This window comes from Cervus elaphus, chromosome 23 (genome assembly GCF_910594005.1).
Source record: "Cervus elaphus chromosome 23, mCerEla1.1, whole genome shotgun sequence".
NCBI classification, from domain to species: domain Eukaryota; kingdom Metazoa; phylum Chordata; class Mammalia; order Artiodactyla; family Cervidae; genus Cervus; species Cervus elaphus.
In genome coordinates, this window is record NC_057837.1 from 20971580 (window position 1) to 20991555 (window position 19976).

Below are 19976 nucleotides of genomic sequence, written 5' to 3' on the forward strand. Positions count from 1 at the left end.
TTACCCTTTATGTGCTCAGTGTACTTGTATCCTTTATGTGCTTAATCATTTGTAAGCATTATGTTTATTTAAGCATATTTTAAGTATAAAAAATTGCTGAAGTTTCAAAAAGTATTAATAGCAGAAATAATTCATTACATGCCAAACACAGAAAGTTTAAATGGAATATTTGGAAGCTATGCTCTATTATCTTAAAAATGAATAAAGGTCAAATAATTTTTATAGCTCTTATTTTTTTCTGGCTTTTTCAAATTTGACTTGATAATTTTTAGTTACTTTTAATTACATAAAAGGTATATATTTTATATAAATGTATACATTTATATATTTTTAAATTGTGTATATTAAGTGTTTTAACAGTTCTGCTTTTAGTTTCTAGAGTAATTTTATATTAATAATTTTTTTATGGCTCATCTCTATTAAATGATTACCATTTTAATGTAGGTTCCCCCTCTCTTTTGACCTTCTTATTCCTGGTGTCTAATGTCATATATGGCAACTGTATGAGCATTAAATGTTTGCTGAATAAATGAAAGACTGTCTGAATAAGTCAATAAATAAATCTCCGTTGCACATTTGAATGGCTACTTTTGATAATTAAGGGGACATGATTTGATATGTTATATCCAGAGTTGAATGAGAGCAAATATATTAAAATGATATACTACAATAACCCATCATCAGGTCAATCCATTAACCCTCATTTTCTTTTCCTATCATATAAAATGAGAACAAATATATTAGTTAAATCTCATTTATTAGAAGGCCTGCTGTCAGATTAAAGAAGTGATTTGCATTTTATTGGTTAAAGTGATCACACAACCTTCTTTGTTGGCGTTTGTTGGAAAACCCTTTTGGTGATTGGCATAGTGTATAAGTGGTTCTATAAACTTCTGAAATGAACAGGATAAATTAGCAATGTATTCCCAGGTGACTCAGTGGGAAAGAATCTGCCCGCCAGTGCAGGAGACACAGAAGACCTGGCTCAATCCCTAGGTTGGGAAGATTCCCCTGGAGGAGGAAATGGCAACCCACTCCAATGTTCTTGCCTGGTTTCATGGACAGATGAGCCTGGCTGTCTACAGTCCATGGGGTCCAAAAGAGTCGGACATGACTGAGCACTGAGCTCGAATTAAGTTTGCAAATTAAAATAGACTTATATCATTATCTATGCATGTTATGCTGTTAAGTGTCAAACACCTTCTACTTTAATCTTTAATTTAACTAATCATTCCTTTGATTCCAAATTTCTAAGACATTGGTGATAGTCAGAGACTAACCTTGAAAAAGCTTCTCTTCCTTAATCATTAGAAAGATATGAATTTCCATTAATTAGGTGTGAATTTCCCATCCTCTTCAATGCAGAAGCCACAGGACTCTCTGGGTGTAAAACTTTGTTATTTTGGGGAGGATGTTGAAAGATCTATCTGTGAACTGTTAGTTGTTTTACAAAGTTAATTTTAGAGTAACTAATACAGAGTTCTACTTTCTGTCTGTAATTCCCCAGAAGAGCTGCTTGACTGATTGATTTGTGCTTCCCTCAACAGAATGAGGTGTCAGCCGCCTCATTTATTAACATTAGTTTCCCAAAAGGGTGAGACTATGAATCTGTAACTCCTTTGGATCTCCTCTTCAAGCATTTCTTTTTTTGTTGTCCATATTTTTAAAAAAATCTGTAAAATATGTATTTCAGTTATATGCTATAAATCAGTCGGAATATCTTATTTGATTTTCTAGATGCCATCCCATTAAATATTCTCCTCTATTCCACCTTTTTGAGTATAAGTTTCAGTGACCAAATTTACTTGTGAATTTGTCATAAAAACACAATACTGGACCCTGAAATATTCATTTTGGGGACATAAACATAATTATATATATATTTCCCCTTTTTCTTTGTTATATATCCATCATTGTGATTTGTTAACCTCTAATTCCCAAAAAGGGCTATGCCCAGAATAGCAAAGAGCAACACATACAGTTTAAGCCTTTCCTTGTGCTCAACTGACTTACAGTCTGTTTTACTGTTAGTATCATTTTTTGTTATTGTTATTGTTAATATTAAGGAATATGTCACATTATGTCTTGTCATATCATGTTATGTTATACTTGGATTATTCATCTGTTAGAATATTGTACTGCTAGCAGACCAAACTTTGACATTCAGAGTATTACTAATTTGGGTTCTTGAACTTTTTAATTAATAGAAATTGATAAGAGGGCAGACAAGAAATTCGACCAAGACTTCACTGGGACTCGGGCTGCAGCATCAGGGAGCAAAAGCAGGTCCCAGTTTCCCCTGCTTGGGTCCCTTAAGTGGGCTGAGGAATGGTGTGCGTGGTCTGCCCACCCCTTGGTGGTACTGTGGTGTAGGAATCATGCACCGTCCCGGCTTTTGCTCCTGGCACCTCAGAAGTGGCAGTTGGGTTTTAGTCTTCTTGTAGTTTGTTCATAATTTGCCCCACCTGTGCGTGAGTACAGTTATTTTTAGTCCCTTGTCGTTTCTTTATATTCCCTTGGTCAAGGAAACATTTGTCCTGAGGGGAGATATTTAAATGTTTTCTTAGAAAATTAATTTTTCGTTTACAATTTGAAGGATTTGCTATAAAATACTATTTAGCCTCATGTATTGATCATAGTAGAATTTTATAAATAGCCCAAATCATACAATCATCTAATAGAACTTTTGAAATACCATCTTAGAAGTGATCACTTTCCATTCACTTCACAATATCTTATATCTATTGATCTGTGATTTCTCTTACCTGTACCTCCTGTCTTCTCTCTTTTCTCTTATTTCAGGTCTGTAAGTTATTTCAGGTCTGTAAAGAAAGGTATTGCATTGGACAAAAAATTTCATTTGGGTTTTTCATAAGACATTACAGAAAAACCCTAATGAACTTTTTGGTCAACCCAATACAGTATCAATGATTAAAGAATGTGCATAGCAGTTTGGCAGGGAGGGTACCTAGAACAGTAAAACCAGGGCTTCAGTAAACTATTCAGACTCCATCAACTATCCATTGAGAATTCTGCATGCAAGCAAGAAGAAGTGGATTTAATTGAGTATTCACTTGCTAATAATGATGTCTCTGAAAATATTGAAACAAGTTTACAAGTCTTGCTCATATATCTTTTGGGAATACATAGTAGATTAATAGGCCTCTGTTTCAATGGGGTAAAGTATACCATGACTATTATCAGCTTTTTAATCAGTTTTCACTGGTCAAATGCTTGTGTTCTCAATAATTGGTGTTTTTTCCTTCTTTTGTGATAAATTATTTGCCTAATGCAAACTTCTCTATGTTTAGACAGAGAAAGGACTATCAAAAGTATGGGAAGAAAATAAGCAGAACTCCGGTGATCTCTGGCAAAAGGCTGTCATCCTTCTAGGAAAGTTAAGGAATTTCGAAGTCATATTTCAAGGTCTCCGAACACGGGATCTGGGAGGAGGAGCTGCAATTGATGACCTTGAATTTGAAAACTGCATGACTGGTAAGTTTCTGGAAGGCTCTGCTCCTTGGAGGCACACATAAAACCTAGCCATTTATCTTTGCTTCATGTTTATAAAATGTTCTGCAGTTACATATTTTGTATGTACATAAAAATCAATTGAAAGAGATGATTTTATGATGGTTGAATTTACAGTTCCATGTTAAGAGATAATAGTTTCTCCATCCTTTGATTATAAAGATAATTCCTCTCTTCCTTCTATGTTATTGTCTTTTTCTAGCATGTAAAAGTGTTTTTCTTTGAATTTATTTTTCAACACAATTTAAAGCATAAGCCTAGTATTCACATACATTTATGTAACTAATTTTAAATGAACCAGTAGAAAGGGTTAGAAAACAGGAAGTTAGTGTCTATATAAGAAATATATACAGCTAGGCATAATTCAAGCAGAACTTGAACTGAGAGCTATACTTAAGGCATCTAAAAGGCTACTCTAGCCAGTGAACAATAATTTGAAAAATAAGTTATCATTTATCACGCTTCTAAATCTGAAGTATAATTACACTTAGATTTTCTTTATGAAACCACCCAGAAAATGTCAAAAATAATTATAAATATATTTGTACAGTTTCACAACTGCAGAGTTTCTTTCTGAGAAGCTATTCCATCTGATTTATGAAATAGTACAGTGTGATATGTCCTGCCCATGAAAGACATGCCTTCTGTGGTTTCCTATGCTGATTCCCTTGGAGGCTAGCCCCTGGGACTGAAGAGCTAAACCTGAGGGCTGCTTAATTCCGTTGCTGCTTTCATATTAAAATATCACTTCACTGAGACATTTTGAAAATATGACTTGGGTTTTTGGTGCTGTTAGATCATTTGATTTCTTTATGAAAAGCCTTCTACTTAAATGTCAGTCTTTTATTGAGTCCCCCCCATCCCCACGCTGTGTTTCCAGCAAAGGCAGCTGATACTCAGCTATTATATGTTTACACACACACACACACACACACACACACACACACACCACACATAACATAAAAGCAGAATGTATGCACCCTAGATAATCTAGGGAGGAGAGAATCTGAAAACAGGGTTTGGGTGTGGAGGTGTTTGGAAGAGGATTCCTGGACCACAGAAAATGGGATCTGAAAATATAATCATGAAAAGGTATCTTAGAAGTTAGAATGTGCTTCTTTAATGCTTTTCTAGTAACTTCCTAGTAATATGCTAAATTTCCGTTATAGTTTGTTACTCAATTTATAAGTGATTCTGGCAAGTTCAAAAGGAGAAACTCTTCAAAGCTTTATCTAAGATTTTTAGAAAGAAGTTTTTATTAAACAGGAGAGATTCTTTTCCTCTCGAGGGAAGCAGAATGACTCTTGGATGGGTTGATTCAGTGCAGAGAAAAATTTGAGAGTTATTATTCCAGCTTTGCCAAGTTTCATGTTGAAGTTCTTTTTGTTCTTCTCTTAAAGTCCTGTGAAAATTTACATGATTATAATGCATTCAAGTCAATTGAGCATTCATTCAGCTTACTGACTAATACTTTATTTCTTATATTTAGTGATATAGTACTTTTAAGTCTTTCTATGCCATAAATAAAGAGGCAGTTTTGGTTAATTGTAGTGAATATGGTCAATTGTATGTCAAATATATTTTAGGAAGAAGTAACTATTTTTTAAATAGCCAGGCTGTTGCATATGTCTGGAACTAAAAAAACAATAAATTTTTTGGTCTTCTTAGTTTTAAATTGTATGTCAATAAAATAGCAGTGCTGTGAAAAATCAGCAACAAGAAGCAAACTAGTGTATAAATTGATCTAGGTTGTTTTCTACTATTGCCAATTTAGAAGAGAATGGTATCTGACAAAACATCAGAGGGACAGTATAGAATGATGGTTAGGAACAAGGAGTGTAGTCAAACTACCTGGGCGTGGAAACTGGCTCTGCCACTGACTTTGAGTTAGGTGAGCTTATTTTGCTTTTCCTCAGTTTCTTCATCAATAAAATGGGTACAATAGTAATAGCACTTCTGTCATAGATTTCTGTGAATACTATGTTACTATACATATATTGCTTAGAATATTCTTGACACAGTAAAAAAGTTATGTATTGCATTGTATTATTTTACCCATTGTCATTAACTATGTCATATTTTTAAATGGTACTTTATTGCTCTATTAAGAAACCAGCTTCAGATCCTATGTAAATAGGTCACCATAAAATCTATCATGGAACTGATTCCCATTTGAGATGAATAACTTAAAAAATGACTTAATATTCATTTCTCTTATCATTTTCTGCCAGTTACAGTAGAACAAATACTGTATGATGCCATTTATATGAAATGCCCAGAATAGGAGGTATATAGAGACAGAAAACAGATTACTGGCTACTTAGGGCTCAAGAATATGGGGTGGGGGAGTGACTGCTGATAAATATAGGGTTTCTTTATGAGGTGATGAAACTATTCTAAGTTTTTATAGTGATTGTTATACAATTCCATAAATATACTAAAACCATAAAGTTGTAAACTTTATATGGGTGGACTTAATGGTATATAAATTATAAATTATTTATCAAAAGCTATTAAAATTAAAAAAGAATTCAGAAAAAATTCTAAGAAAATGGTGGTGGTGGTGAATAGCTTTTGAACTTTCCCAAATTCTCACATAAAACAAAACTGGGGACTATAGCCAATATTTTATAGTAAGTATAAGTGGAGTATAATAACCTTTAAAAATTATGAGGCACTATATTGTATGCCTGTAATTTATATAATACTGTACATCAACTATACTTTAATTTTTAAAATTAAAAAAGAAATAGTCAAAGCCTAGTTGGCAGTCTATAAGCTGTAGAAAACATATGCAGCAAAGTAAGTGAAAATGCATTCCTAAGAAACCCAATATATAAGCTACTGAGGATAAACTGCCAACAGCCACAAGATCTATATGGTATTTATGTGTATGAGAGAGAAGCCAGGAGAATCACAAAATGGCCAACAGATACTCACTTGAAGATGCAGTCACGTGGTTTTAAAATGGCAGCCAACACTGGGAGAGATTTCACCTACTTTTAGAATCATTGGCACCAAGGGATCTGTGGTTAAGTCTGTGAGGCCGAAGCAGTCTAAACCCCAGGAACTCCCGAAATGGATCCACCAGGAGTCCCTTTCAGGACAGCAGCCCACATTCAAAAACAAAACAAAAAATGAACAAACGAAAACACCACTGGCAGTGAAGTCAAAAGGAAAAGATAAAGAACAGAAAAGACTAACACCAAAGAGCTGGAGGGACATGGATTCAGAAAAGTTTGAAAAGCACATCATTATTTTTTTATACATGTATATAGAATATATAGACTTATAACTCTTCCTAGAGTCGTAACAGAGTGTCTCTGAGATTTTTCTAGGACTTTTTGAAAACTCTGAAATCTATGCATATTTTTAAAATTTCAATATTAATGAGAACAAAGTTTTAAATTGATTAAGAGTGAAAGGGGAGAAAGTAGAGGCTATAGATTAGATAGATTTGATGGTTATCTACTTTACCTGCAGATAAGAAAACTATTTCAGCTTCATGTCTACTTTTTACCTTCCATTCAGAAACAATGGTTTACTAAGTAATATTTAGTACATGGCCAACATAAAGCTAGATATATACCCACTTTTTCTTTGCATTCAGAAGACATCATGATCTTACCTTCAATTAACTGTCAAAATTGTTGTATTTTTTTTAAACAGAAAAATAAAAGAATAGGTGTATCTTTGCTATGTGCAAGGACACGTTAAGAAGCATACCTCCTTTTTGGACAAGTTAACATAGAACCTAGTAGCTTATTCATTTTTTAAAAAATGACTGTTAATGAATTTGATGTTTTCTCCTTTTAAATTCTAGTTGATTTAGAAATTATTTGTACAAAAATCTTATAAAACACAACCACCATTCTATAATACAGAAAAGTAGGAAGAGAATTCATATAGTGACGAAAGAAATATTCCATCAGTGTAACTTATAAAAGTGGCAATTCAAAATTTAAATGGTTACTCAATCTTGGATCAATATTATTTGTTAAGTAAAATCATTTATTATGTGCAGCCATTCAGCTGATACTTATTGAGCTGACTATTAATACTAAATATCAGTTATGTCAATTTTGCAGTAAGAACGCTAGATGCAAATCCTAGTTTGACCACTTGCTATCTACTCTGTGGTTTTAGGCAAGTTTCATAATCTTCCTTTGTATTCTTTTCCTCAGCCAGAAAATGATAGGAATACTGCTTCCATCTCCAAGAGCTCTTACAAGGATTAAATCATTTACTTTAAACAAAATTCTTTGAAGAATATGCGAGGTATAAAAAACACTGAATATTTGTTGGCTACAAGTATAGATGAACAACAATGACAAAAAGTTGACATGTTCTAGGCACAACACTTTCTGTATCAATGCTTAAAAGCTGGTTCTATCCATTCCCATGTTCAGTCAGTCTTTATTGCTCGGCTACTAGGCTACAGAAAACTGCAATGAAATGTGTGCATCTTTTTGAAGCAGGGCTGAAATGCCTGTGGCTCGCAGTGTTTGGCTTTCCTGACTTTCCGTTTCCCCTTTCAGTACCCCTTTCTTGATGCCCGGCGTTTCCTCCCCCTCCCTGTGTCTCTCCTGTGTCTTTTGCTGCCAGCACTGCCCTGTAAGCAGTCTCTAAGACACTGGTAAACCCAGGACCTTGGGGTAGGAGCCAGTAACAGTATAAAATGTTGCCTTTTCCACTGAAAAATCTAGAAGATCCAATTGAATGATGACCAGTTTTCCATTGAAGGAAAAGAAGGAAATAATTCAGCGATTGAAAATGCTTCCAAAAGTCAATAAAGTCTTCTAAGTAGACAGGAGCCCAGTAACCACTCTGTCTCCCTCTTAATTCATATAGAGGAAAAGACCTCATGCTCCCCCAAATAATCCTAGATGTGAAAGGAAGAAAATAACCTTGGGGAGAAAGTAAGAGAAGATAGCATCATTATCATAGCAGATATCTAGTGCGTTGTCTTCACACATCACCTGAAAAGATTATAATGACTCTCACACCTTTTGTTTTCCCCCTTCAACACTGTATGTACGACTCCTCAGTGTCCTGTAAGCAGTAATTGATTTGGAGTGAAAAATACTGGTTTGATGATAATGATTTCAGCGCAGCCTCACTCTGAATTCAGATTGAACTTGGGAGATCACAGAACAGTGATTGCTGTTTATAGAGTTCACATATACATAAATCTATACACATACCCTGCGGAGTGACTTCAAAACTTCGTTTCTTCACTTAGTTAATCTGAAAAACTGTATTTCTGCTCGACACAGGAGTGTTCCAAGTAATTTTCTCTTAAAGTGAATGTCAGAAAAGGGAAAAAAAGGAAGATGATAGTAAGTAGAAAAAATATGAAATAATTAAAAGTGACTTTTATTTTTAATAACTAATGGCTGGATAATATATAGTGCTTTCAACAAAGGAAACGATAAGTAAGGTGAAAAGACAGCCCTCAGATTGGGAGAAAATAATAGCAGACGAAGCAACAGACAAAGGATTAATCTCAAAAATATACAAGCAACTCCTGCAGCTCAATTCCAGAAAAATAAATGACCCAATCAAAAAATGGGCCAAACAACTAAACAGACATTTCTCCAAAGAAGACATACAGATGGCTAACAGACACATGAAAAGATGCTCAACATCACTCATTATCAGAGAAATGCAAATCAAAACCACAATGAGGTACCATTACACGCCAGTCAGGATGGCTGCTATCCAAAAGTCTACAAGCAATAAATGCTGAAGAAGGTGTGGAGAAAAGGGAACCCTCTTACACTGTTGGTGGGAATGCAAGCTAGTACAGCCTCTATGGAAAACAGTGTGGAGATTTCTTAAAAACCTGGAAATAGAACTGCCATATGACCCAGCAATCCCACTTCTGGGCATACACACTGAGGAAACCAGATCTGAAAGAGACACGTGCACCCCAATGTTCATCGCAGCACTGTTTATAATAGCCAGGACATGGAAGCAACCTAGATGCCCACCAGCAGACTAATGGATAAGGAAGCTGTGGTATATATACACCATGGAATATTACTCAGCCGTTAAAAAGAATTCATTAGAATCAGTTCTAATGAGATGGATGAAACTGGAGCCCATTATACAGAGTGAAGTAAGCCAGAAAGATAAAGAACATTACAGCATACTAACACATATATATGGAATTTAGAAAGATGGTAATGATAACCCTATATGCAAAATAGAAAAAGAGACACAGATGTACAGAACAGAATTTTGGACTGTGTGGGAGAAGGTGAGGGTGGGATGTTTTGAGAGAACAGCATGTATATTATGCAGGGTGAAACAGATCACCAGCCCAGGTGGGATGCATGAGACAAGTGCTCGGGCCTGGTGCACTGGGAAGACCCAGAGGAATCGGGTGGAGAGGGAGGTGGGAGGGGGGATCAGGATGGGGAATACATGTAACTCCATGGCTGATTCATGTCAATGTATGACAAACCCCACTGCAATGTTGTGAAGTAATTAGCCTCCAACTAATAAAAATAAATGAAAAGAAAAAAAAAATATGTAGTGCTTTATAATGTAAGAGTACATAGAAGATGAATGAGTGAGTGGATGGATGAATGGGTGGGTGGACCAATAGATGGACAGATGGATTAATAGAAAACATTTATTCAAATCTTGTTATATTTGAAAAATCAGAACAGAGCCTTCATTGAGTTACAGTCTACTGGCAGGATCAGACAATAAGCAAAGAAATACGTAATGTTGTGTCATGCAATACTGGGTACTATGAATGGTATAGGGAGAAAGTGTTGGAGAATTATTACCCAGGTTAGAGTATCCAGAGTAAGCTCTGAAAGTTACAGATGGGCAAAGGCTTGAATGTACTAAGAGGCAACCACATGGGATTTCCCAGGTGGTCCAGTGGTTAAGACTCTGTTTCAAATGCAGGGGCCATGGGTTCAATCCCTGGTCAGGAAACTAAGTTCTGACATGCCTCACAACATGGCCAAATATTTTTTTAAAAAAAATAAAGAGACAATCATACCAACCCTGGGGAAAAGCATTCCAGGCCTCAGGCACAATAAGGCAGACTCACTGGGAGGGAATGCACTCCTGAAGCAGAAGGAGGTGTGGGGAGATGGCAGTGACCCTCAGGATGCTGAGCTTTGCCCTCAGGGACACCTGCTTTGTGCTAGGATCGTCTCACAGCCCAGAGGGTAAACGAGCAGACTCTGGAGTCAGCTTTCCTAGGTTTAAATCCTGTTTCTGCCACTTGGTTGCTGTGTGACCTTGAATAAGCACTTATCAACTCTTTACCTCAGTTTTTTATGGCAATAAAAATCAGACCTACTTTATAGGGCAATTTGTGAGGATTTAACAAGTTAATATGTGCCAGGAGCTTTGAACAGTAACTCTTTGTGGTAACTACTCAGTAAATGTTAGACCTGATTATCACTGAAATCCTCACCATCATGTTTAATTTAATCATCACTGCAACTCTGGAAAATTGAGGGATCCAGAGGTTATACTAAATAATCCCAACCAGCTTGATTTCTTTACTGATGCTTAATGGCACAGAAACAGCCGTATTGAACCATAACAGCATAGAGTACTATTACAGTCATGATGAATACTCCGGAGTGAAAGCAGTCATGCAACACCTGCCTCATCTGGTTTGTCAATTTCAAATGCTCTGGGAAGAAAGGCAGTATCAGACATATCACTTGCACTCCTAACAGTGGTGTGTTTTAGTAACACTTGAAACATTTTCAATATTATAAATCCTGTTTTTTAAAAAATTTAATATTCAACCAGTCTTCATTGTTACAGACTTGTTTTATTTTGAATTCAGAATGTTTTTCAGAAATACACTTTGTGAACAAATGTTATAGGACTTGAATGAGATTCAATTCACAAAAGTTTCTTTATCTGATTATATATGACTGTTTTTATTTTAGATTTTGTTAAACTGCAATGCACCTTTTGTACGTAAAGCTAAAAATTTCTGCCAAGAATTGATATAACTTGTTAAACATATTCTGTGTGTCAGAGCCAGTTCATATCTTTAAATTAAGCTTGATACTTTATATTGAACTTTATCTGTTGACTGGTGAAATGTCCAGTGATTCTCAAGTAGTTCTGAAAAAGACTATGAAAAAGTAGCCTTACTTGAAGTAACTACTTTACATTTCTGCAAATATCTTTTATGGGTTAACAAAAAGTATCAAGCTCATACTTAAAAATTTTTTTTATAATTAATATATATCCTGATTATATTCCTCTCCCAACTTACATATCGATAAGATATCCATCAATCCATAAATGCATATTTTACTAAGTATATACTTTATACATTATGCAGAAATTAAATATTTTGACTTTTCAAAGAAAGGTAACTAGTTTTTATTGATTCAAAAATGTTTCTTTATCAAAAGGGAATAATGGTGATCTCAATTCATTGATTTATGAACAAATGCTACAAAATTTTTAAACCTGCCATTGTACACTAGAGATATTTACTGTTTCGATATATCCATTTTCTCCCCCGTGTGTCCCAGAACCTTTCAGATAGGTAGATCCATGTAAAAAAGATGTGGCCAGAGTGCTGTGAGGACATGAAATGTCATTTCCAGGCTGAAGCTTTTCCGAGCTGTTGCACAACCCACCTGGTCTCCTTCTGCTGCTGTGGTTGAGGATGCCTCATCTTCCAGGCAACGTGTCTGCATCTGCCTGGTTCCTCTTGAGTTTGCAGAGAAAAATCCCTACTTTCAACTTGTTATAGACCTAGATAGCAAAGTGACTGAAAAAAAAAAATTATGTTTTTGAAATTTGGAGATTATTTTTTAAGCTTCATATAATCTAGTCAGATCTAATGAACACATCATGCATTTTCTTGGGTAAAATTCAGTAATTTTTTTTACATTAGGGCTATTCTGTAAAAAATATATTTACTGGTCCTATACTAAAACTTTAGATATGTTTAGAAAGAATATCCACAGCTTTCCTGGCTCCAGTCTTATGAGGAGAGTGGTCAAAAAATTAAGTTGACACTAAGCAAAGTTCAAAACCAAGAGGTGGAGAGACTCCTTGTGGCATCAGCCCTCTCCTTCCGGTCACTGACAGCAGTGTGCTCACTTTGCCTCACTGCTTGAATTGAATTGAGCCAGGCCTCAGGGGAGAAGTCTCCTTGTTATAGTCAGCCAGCAACATTATTTTTCATTAACTCTGAGAGCCAACTTATTTGCTTCTTGTAAAATCAGGGAATAGATTCTTATTCCTGATTCCATGTCCATGTTTTAGACAATAGGACTAAGTAATTGAGTTTATTATATCTTTAATCAGCTCTTTTAAATTAAAAAATCAAAGCCATGAATGGATCTAATTACTTTAATGTTGCATTCAAGTCAACCATTTATTACGTACCTAGAAAATATCAAATCTTAATTTATCTTTCAATAAATTTGATAAAATTAGCACTTCAGTGTCAAAAAAGTCTACATTTAAAGATGTAACTGTAATCGTATCATCATGATAAACTGAATATTATAATTAATGTGATTGTACTTGATTATAATCAAGCACAATAGTATAACTTGGTTTGTTCATAATATTCAGAAAATATAATTACTTGAACATACATTTTAGCAAGCCTTCAATAGCCCTTGAAATATCCATAAATTCAAATGAAGACTACTGTAGATCTGAATACTAACATTTTCCTCAATTCATGCAATTTCTAATTAGAATTTGTTTCAATTACAATGAACATTTCCCCACTTAATATCTATTAGGTCAGTAAGACCATTGCTTAGAGAATTTGTGATAGTATGGAGTTTCAATTTATACTGAATTATATTTTTGCTGATTAATTTCTAATCAAAATGAATATTAATGTTTATGAAACTTCCATTTTACACTGGTATATGTGTGTATATATATGTATTTTTTAAATTTCCATTACACAGTTGAAAGGTAAAGTCTTCAGTCCTGAAACAAATGTATTTATATAGGATATGCAAGATAGAAGTGTATGCAAAGTAAGTAGATGTGGAACTTAAATTTATATCCAGTTAGTTCAAACATAAATAGGTTTCAACAAAATCCATAGGTATTTACACATGTGCAAATATTAGACCAGGACCAGAAACTAATCTTTTGTCTAATTGATGAAACACACAAACACATGCATATATCCATACATATACACGAGGTGAGCATGAGTTTATGCAAAACCTCTTCATTTGGATAATCATACAAAAGGGCTTATGGGAAAACAGGATTGGGACAAGCCACTATAAGCAGAGATAACTAAGTTATACAGTGCTAATATAAATAGCAACCATAATAAAAATACAGGCAGGCACAGTTTAAAACATTTTAAAATCCTAATAAAGGAATCCTAATAGAGGAACTTTTCAGCAAATGTGCTACTTTACCTAAAAAGGTGTGTGGGGTAGGATGCAAGGAATCTTGATGAACGGGTGGTGTGAAAAAGACTTTAAGGCTTTTGAATTATGGAGACATGAGAAAGTGACCAAAGAAAAAATGAGAGCGTGTGGAAAAACAGAGCAAAGAAACATGGGATGAGGTGCATACTTAACAGCTCTGTATTTTTTTGTTGATCTCTGACTGAGCTGTGGTAAGGTACTTCCCTCTCTTCTGCTATGCCTTCTCTGCAGAAGACGTTATCATAGAGGGAAAAATTATGTAGGAATCCATACAAATTCTGGGCTGTATTGACTTAATTCCTTCATTGTTCAGCTGCATACAAACTTCATTATTTTATAGAAACCTGCATTGCATACATGATCATCAAGACAATAAAAGGAAGCTAATATATTTTGAAAGCCCAGCATCGTGGGTGGTGTGGTGAAACCAGACCCAGTGCATACATAATGTCTTTTAAGACAGGAATAGGATATTTAATACAGAAGTGGTTCTTGAGGGATTTGAGCAAAATGAGTCAAACAAATTGTTTGGAAAGTTGCCTCAGAGGAGTTGGGAAATACAGTTTTAAATTGTTGATTAAATGGTCAGGAAGGAGTTCAGTGGAAAAAAAAGTGTGGTTTGAATTTCTTTCCACTCATTTACTCGTTGGCCTGTCAGTCTTTATACATCTTCATGATCATTTCTGAGAAGTCTCTAGGTTAATTAGGTCTAGTTTAATCGCCAAAAACATCAAACATAAAGAGTTTATTTAAGGATACAAGGAATCTCAGGAAACTCAAGCTCAGGAGAGCAGTCTAGCTTCAGGAAGATTCTAAAACCAAGGATTGGAAAGAGGGAAATTGAGCTGTGATCTTTCTGTGCCTCTTTGCTTCCTTCTGTGTGTCTGTTTTGGGCTCTTCTACTGTGGAACCAGCTTTCTTTGCTTCCCCGTATATGGCAAAAAATGTTACTACACCACAGGATTCAAGAGCCTCAACACACCATTGCAGAAACCCATTAGTTACACTTTTTAGTTCTCTGGTAGGTGACTCCAACTGACCTATCTTGGGTCAAATGGCCATCTTCAGACCAGTTAACTAATTTGATGTCAGAGACATGTGCAAACATGCCTGCTGAGCCCCCACTTTGATGACCATGTGGCCAGGTGAATGATGGGGAGTCATCAGATGAAGGGAGTGGGACAAACAGGTCCACTCGGTTCACTGATCATGTAGTCTTAGAATAGTATTCATTCAACAAATATATGAATACAATGCCTCCACAAATAAGTACACAGATGAGTTACTTATTCCAATGAATGGCTAGTCTGATGGCATAGGTGAAAAGTAATTAGCTAGAGGATTGCCATAGAAATAGAGAAGGGGAGATAGCTGTTTGAGGTATTGGCAGGGAGATGGTAGTTCAGGATGAATGCTTTAGCTCCAGTTATAATATCTCCCCTCCCAGCTGGCAAGAAAAAATTAAGGTGGAAGAAAAAGACAGAGAGCACATACCAACTATTCTTTAAAAAGTTTTCTTGAAGTTGGTGTCTTAAAATTCCACTCATAACTAATTAGTTAAAATTTTGTTTCATAGTCAAATCATAAGGAAAGTTAGGAAATATGTTCATTCAAAACTAAGGAAGAGGAAGGGAATGGATATTTGTTTAAACAATGACTAGCCTACCAAAAGTTCCTACAGGCAATATCCCAGCCTAAGGGTGTACACAAAGATGAATTTAATATATAGTGTCAATAAGAATGTTTAATGAAATGCAAATTTCCACTGGCAACCCCTCATTGTTTGCTGTTTCTTCTCATGCTATCTGTTAAGGTTCCTTATTGCTCAGTTCTTCTCAGTCTTTGGCCATATTTCCCTTGTCTCCAAAATTCAACACCCTAAACCTTTCTTAACCTCCTACCTTTTTCATCAAGATTGCTTTCCCTTTTTAGTTTAGGTAAACTATCTATTGGAGAAGGCAATGGCACCCCACTCCAGTACTCTTGCCTGGAAAATCCCGCGGATGGAGAAGCCTGGTAGGCTGCAGTCCATGGGGTCGCAAAGAGTCGGACACGACTGAGCGACTTCACTTTCACTTCTCACTTTCTTGCATTGGAGAAGGAAATGGCAACCCACTCCAGTGTTCTTGCCTGGAGAATCCCAGGGACGGCGGAGCCTGGTGGGCTGCCGCCTATGGGGTCACATAGAGTCGGACCCAACTGAAGCGACTTAGCAGCAACAGCAAACTATCTATATCTTTAAATACTCAATGCCCATTGGTTTTCATTAAATTCTTGTAAAGAATTTTTTCCTAATTTAGTAGGTAAAATGATATATCTACATCTGTACTTAATAACGCACATAATTTTTTTTTTTTACTAAAATGCCTAGTATTGGTCATTCACATTTCTTCTTTTGAGATTTGCCCTTTCCTTTCCTTGTTAAAAATTTGTTTTGAGCTGTTTGCTTCTTGCATTGATTTGGACATGTTTTTTCTTCACTAATTATATAAACACTCTTTTATAAGATATGTTGTAAATATGTTTTTCTTGCTTTTACTGTTTTTTTTTTTCGTGTTGTTTTTGATGAAGTAAAAGTGTTAGTCGCTCAGTCATGTCCTACTTTTTGTGACCCTATGGACTGTAGCCCATCAGGCTTCTCTGTCCATGGGATTCTCCAGGCAAGAATACTGGAGTGGGTAGTCACTCCCTTCTCCAGGGGATCTTTCTGACCAGGAATTGAACCCAGGTCTCCTGTATGGCAGGCAGATTTTCTACTGTCAGAGCCACTAGGGAACTTTTGATGAAAGCATCCTCCTCCAATTTATTTAACCTATTTTTAATGAAGTTTTTATTTTATACATGTGCCTTTGTTGTATAGCTTAAGAAACACCAGAGGTTAAATAAATACATTTTATTCTGTTTTCCATCTTTACATTTTAATACTTATGTTTAAATATTCTTGAACATACTATTTCATCACCATTCAGATTTTTTCTAACTTTAATTAATTATGCTTTATATTTTTGGTTGTTGCTTTTTCTCAAGCCCTCTACCAAATAAAATAAAATAAAATAAAATCACTGTTAGACTGTTTTTTCACTTACAACATGCTGGTGCATTTTATTATACTTTCCTAGTATTGTAATCTACTCTTTTCTTTTTTAATCTGTTGTGCTTTGCACTTGGGGAACATTCTGCATTGATTTTACATGTTTATTTCTTAGTGGTTAATTAGAATTCTCTTAATTATTCCACTCTGGTGGAAACTAAAATATGGAATTAGGTGATTATCCTGATTATCAAGGACTCACAGGAATTCATTTAGCAGGGTCATACTTTCATTTTCTTAATTGCTTTAAATATAAGCATAGTATTATTAAAAGGTTCTTTTAATCTGTAATAAGCTAAATGTGTTGGTTGAACTAATAAGAAAAAAAAATGACAATAAGAAATTAATGATTTTATTATTCATTGATTTTTTACTCTTGTTAACATTTCTAGATCACATTAGTGTGAGTTATTTTATGCCCAGCTATACCTTTATGGGTTGAATCACTGGTTGAAAGTCATCTCTGATATATTAAATATTATAAACATGTTTAAATGAAGTTGAGAGGAACACAGCTCTCTTTGGGTATTGGATGCAATTGCCCAATAAGTTATGGAATGTTTTACAGAGACAATGAGAACATATGCTCAATAAAACATATGGAGGCCTTCAACAAGGCATAAACCATATCCCCTGTGTTTAGATGATCCGAAAAATTCAGAATCTCCAACGTTCCAGGATCTTCTCTCTCACTCTCTCTTCCTCTACTGTTTCTTAAAAACAGTATTTACTTCCTTGTAAATCAGCTAGAGGAAAACAAATATCATATATTAACGCACTTATATGAAATCTAAAAGATTGAAGGCAGGGGGAGAAGGGGTCGACAGAGGATGAAATGACTGGATGGCATCACTGACTCGATGGACATGAGTTTGAGCAAGCTCCAAAAGTTGGTGATGGACAAGGAAGTCTGGTGTGATGCAGTCCATGGGGTCACAAAGGATCAGACATGACTGATGACTTAACTGAATATAAAATCTAGAAAAAGGTACTGATCAACATATTTGCAGGGCAAGAATAGAGATGCAGACATAGGTAACAGACTTGTGAGCACAGCAGGGGAAGGATAAGGTGGGATGAATTGAGAAAGTAGCATCAAAGCATATACATTACCATATTTAAAATAGATAGCTAGAGGGAAGTTGCTATATAACACAGGGAGCTCAACTAGCTGTTCTCTGGTGACCTAGGGAGGCGGGATGGGATGGGGGTTGGGAAGGAGGTTCAAGAGGGAGGGGGCATATGTATACTTAAGCCAATTCATGTTGTTGTTAGGCAGAAACCAATGCAATATTGTAAAGCAATTATCCTCCAATTAAAAATTTTAAAAAAGAAACAACTATATTCTCATGAAAATTTTAAAAAACCCATTATTTACTTCCTACTGTGAAATGCATCAGTGCTTTGGCCTTTATCTCTGGTCTCACACTGGAATCTCTTGGGGAGCTTAAAATAATATCTCTTCCCAGGCCCCATTCCAGAACAATTAAATCATTATCTCTGGATGTGGGTTGCAGGCATTGATAATTTTAGAGTTTCAGATAATTCTAATGCGCAGCAAATTATATAGGCCCTTATTGTGTGTGTGTGTGTGTGTGTGTGTATTTTAAGTGTGTATTTTCAGCTTAATATGAAAATAAAATGATCCCCCAAGTTACTCTACACAAAATAAGCATATTGCCTGTACTTTGCAAATCCTTATATGCACTTCTCCACTCATGTAATGTTCTGCTAGAGGAAATCAATACCCTGACTTTTATGATAATCATCTTCTTGAATTTATTTTTAGTTTTGGCACAACTGTATTCCTAAATCATATTTAATTTTGTCAGGTTTCATACTTTATGTAAATAGAATCATACTGTAAAATTGTGTGTGTGTTTTGCTTCTTTTTTGGCTAAAGTTTTTTGTGAATCTTCACTCTGCATGCAACTGACTTCACTCTGCATGCAGCTGTCATGAACTGATGTTCATGACATCAATTATTTTATGTGTTCATGAATGAATATTCCTAGAATAAGGAAGGATCTATTTCTACCTATTGCTATTACTAAAAGTAAGTACTAAGAAATCTTATTAATATAAGGTTGTGATGTTTGTTAAGACTGAATTTTCTTATAGCACTGTCCTGAAAGTACTTGAACTGGATTATGTGCCAAAAATATAAGTTTTAACAAATCATAGTATTTATAATCAAAAGTTACTTTTTGATCTAATATCTGGAAACTAATTCATCATTCTCATATTTGGAAGCAATGGATTAGTACCCACCTGACTTATAAAAGCATTTATTATAATATAGTGATTAGAATTTTTCATTCTCTTAATTTCTAGGAATAATATCCAAGAATGATTTACCTAACAAGACTTAAAAAGATACTGTTAGTAATCTTTTTACTCTTCCATTTAGTGGGTCCTTTTTTAACATAATATACTCATAAGGATGTAAAAAATTGCAAGCATAATTTTAACATAACTTTGTCAATTATAAGTGATAAAAAAAGTTGGTTTTGTCACATGATTCCTACATACTTTATGTGTTACTAAACAACCAGTGAGTCACTGAGGAAATCAAAGAGGAAATACTTGGAGACAAATGGAAATGGAAACACAACAATCTAGACTCTATAAATTATTTATAGTGAGCCTCATTTCAAGTTGCTTCTTGGCCCTTTGTTTGGGGGCCAATGAATATCTGTTCAATTCCTTTATCCATGGTATTTGTGTGTGTGTTTTCTCTTTTTGCTATTGGCTTTTAAGCACATACTTTTTTTAAGTTTGTTTTTAATTGAAGGATAATTGTTTAACAATATTGTGTTAGTTTCTGCCATGTATCACCAGGAATCAGCCATAGGTATACATGTGTCTCCTCCTTCCTGAACCTCCCTCTCACCTTCCAGCCTGTGCCAACGCTCTAGGTAGTCACAGAG

General features: G+C 35.1%; 1 protein-coding gene across 1 annotated transcript in view; it reads left to right on the top strand.

The window, feature by feature from the left end:
• Nucleotides 1-19976, top strand: part of MALRD1 (MAM and LDL receptor class A domain containing 1) — a 515151-nt gene that overhangs the window by 297842 nt on the left and 197333 nt on the right. Inside the window, exon 29 of the mRNA XM_043884605.1 lies at nucleotides 3312-3495. Coding sequence (XP_043740540.1) covers nucleotides 3312-3495 — 184 coding nt within the window. The remainder of the gene's footprint in view (nucleotides 1-3311; nucleotides 3496-19976) is intronic.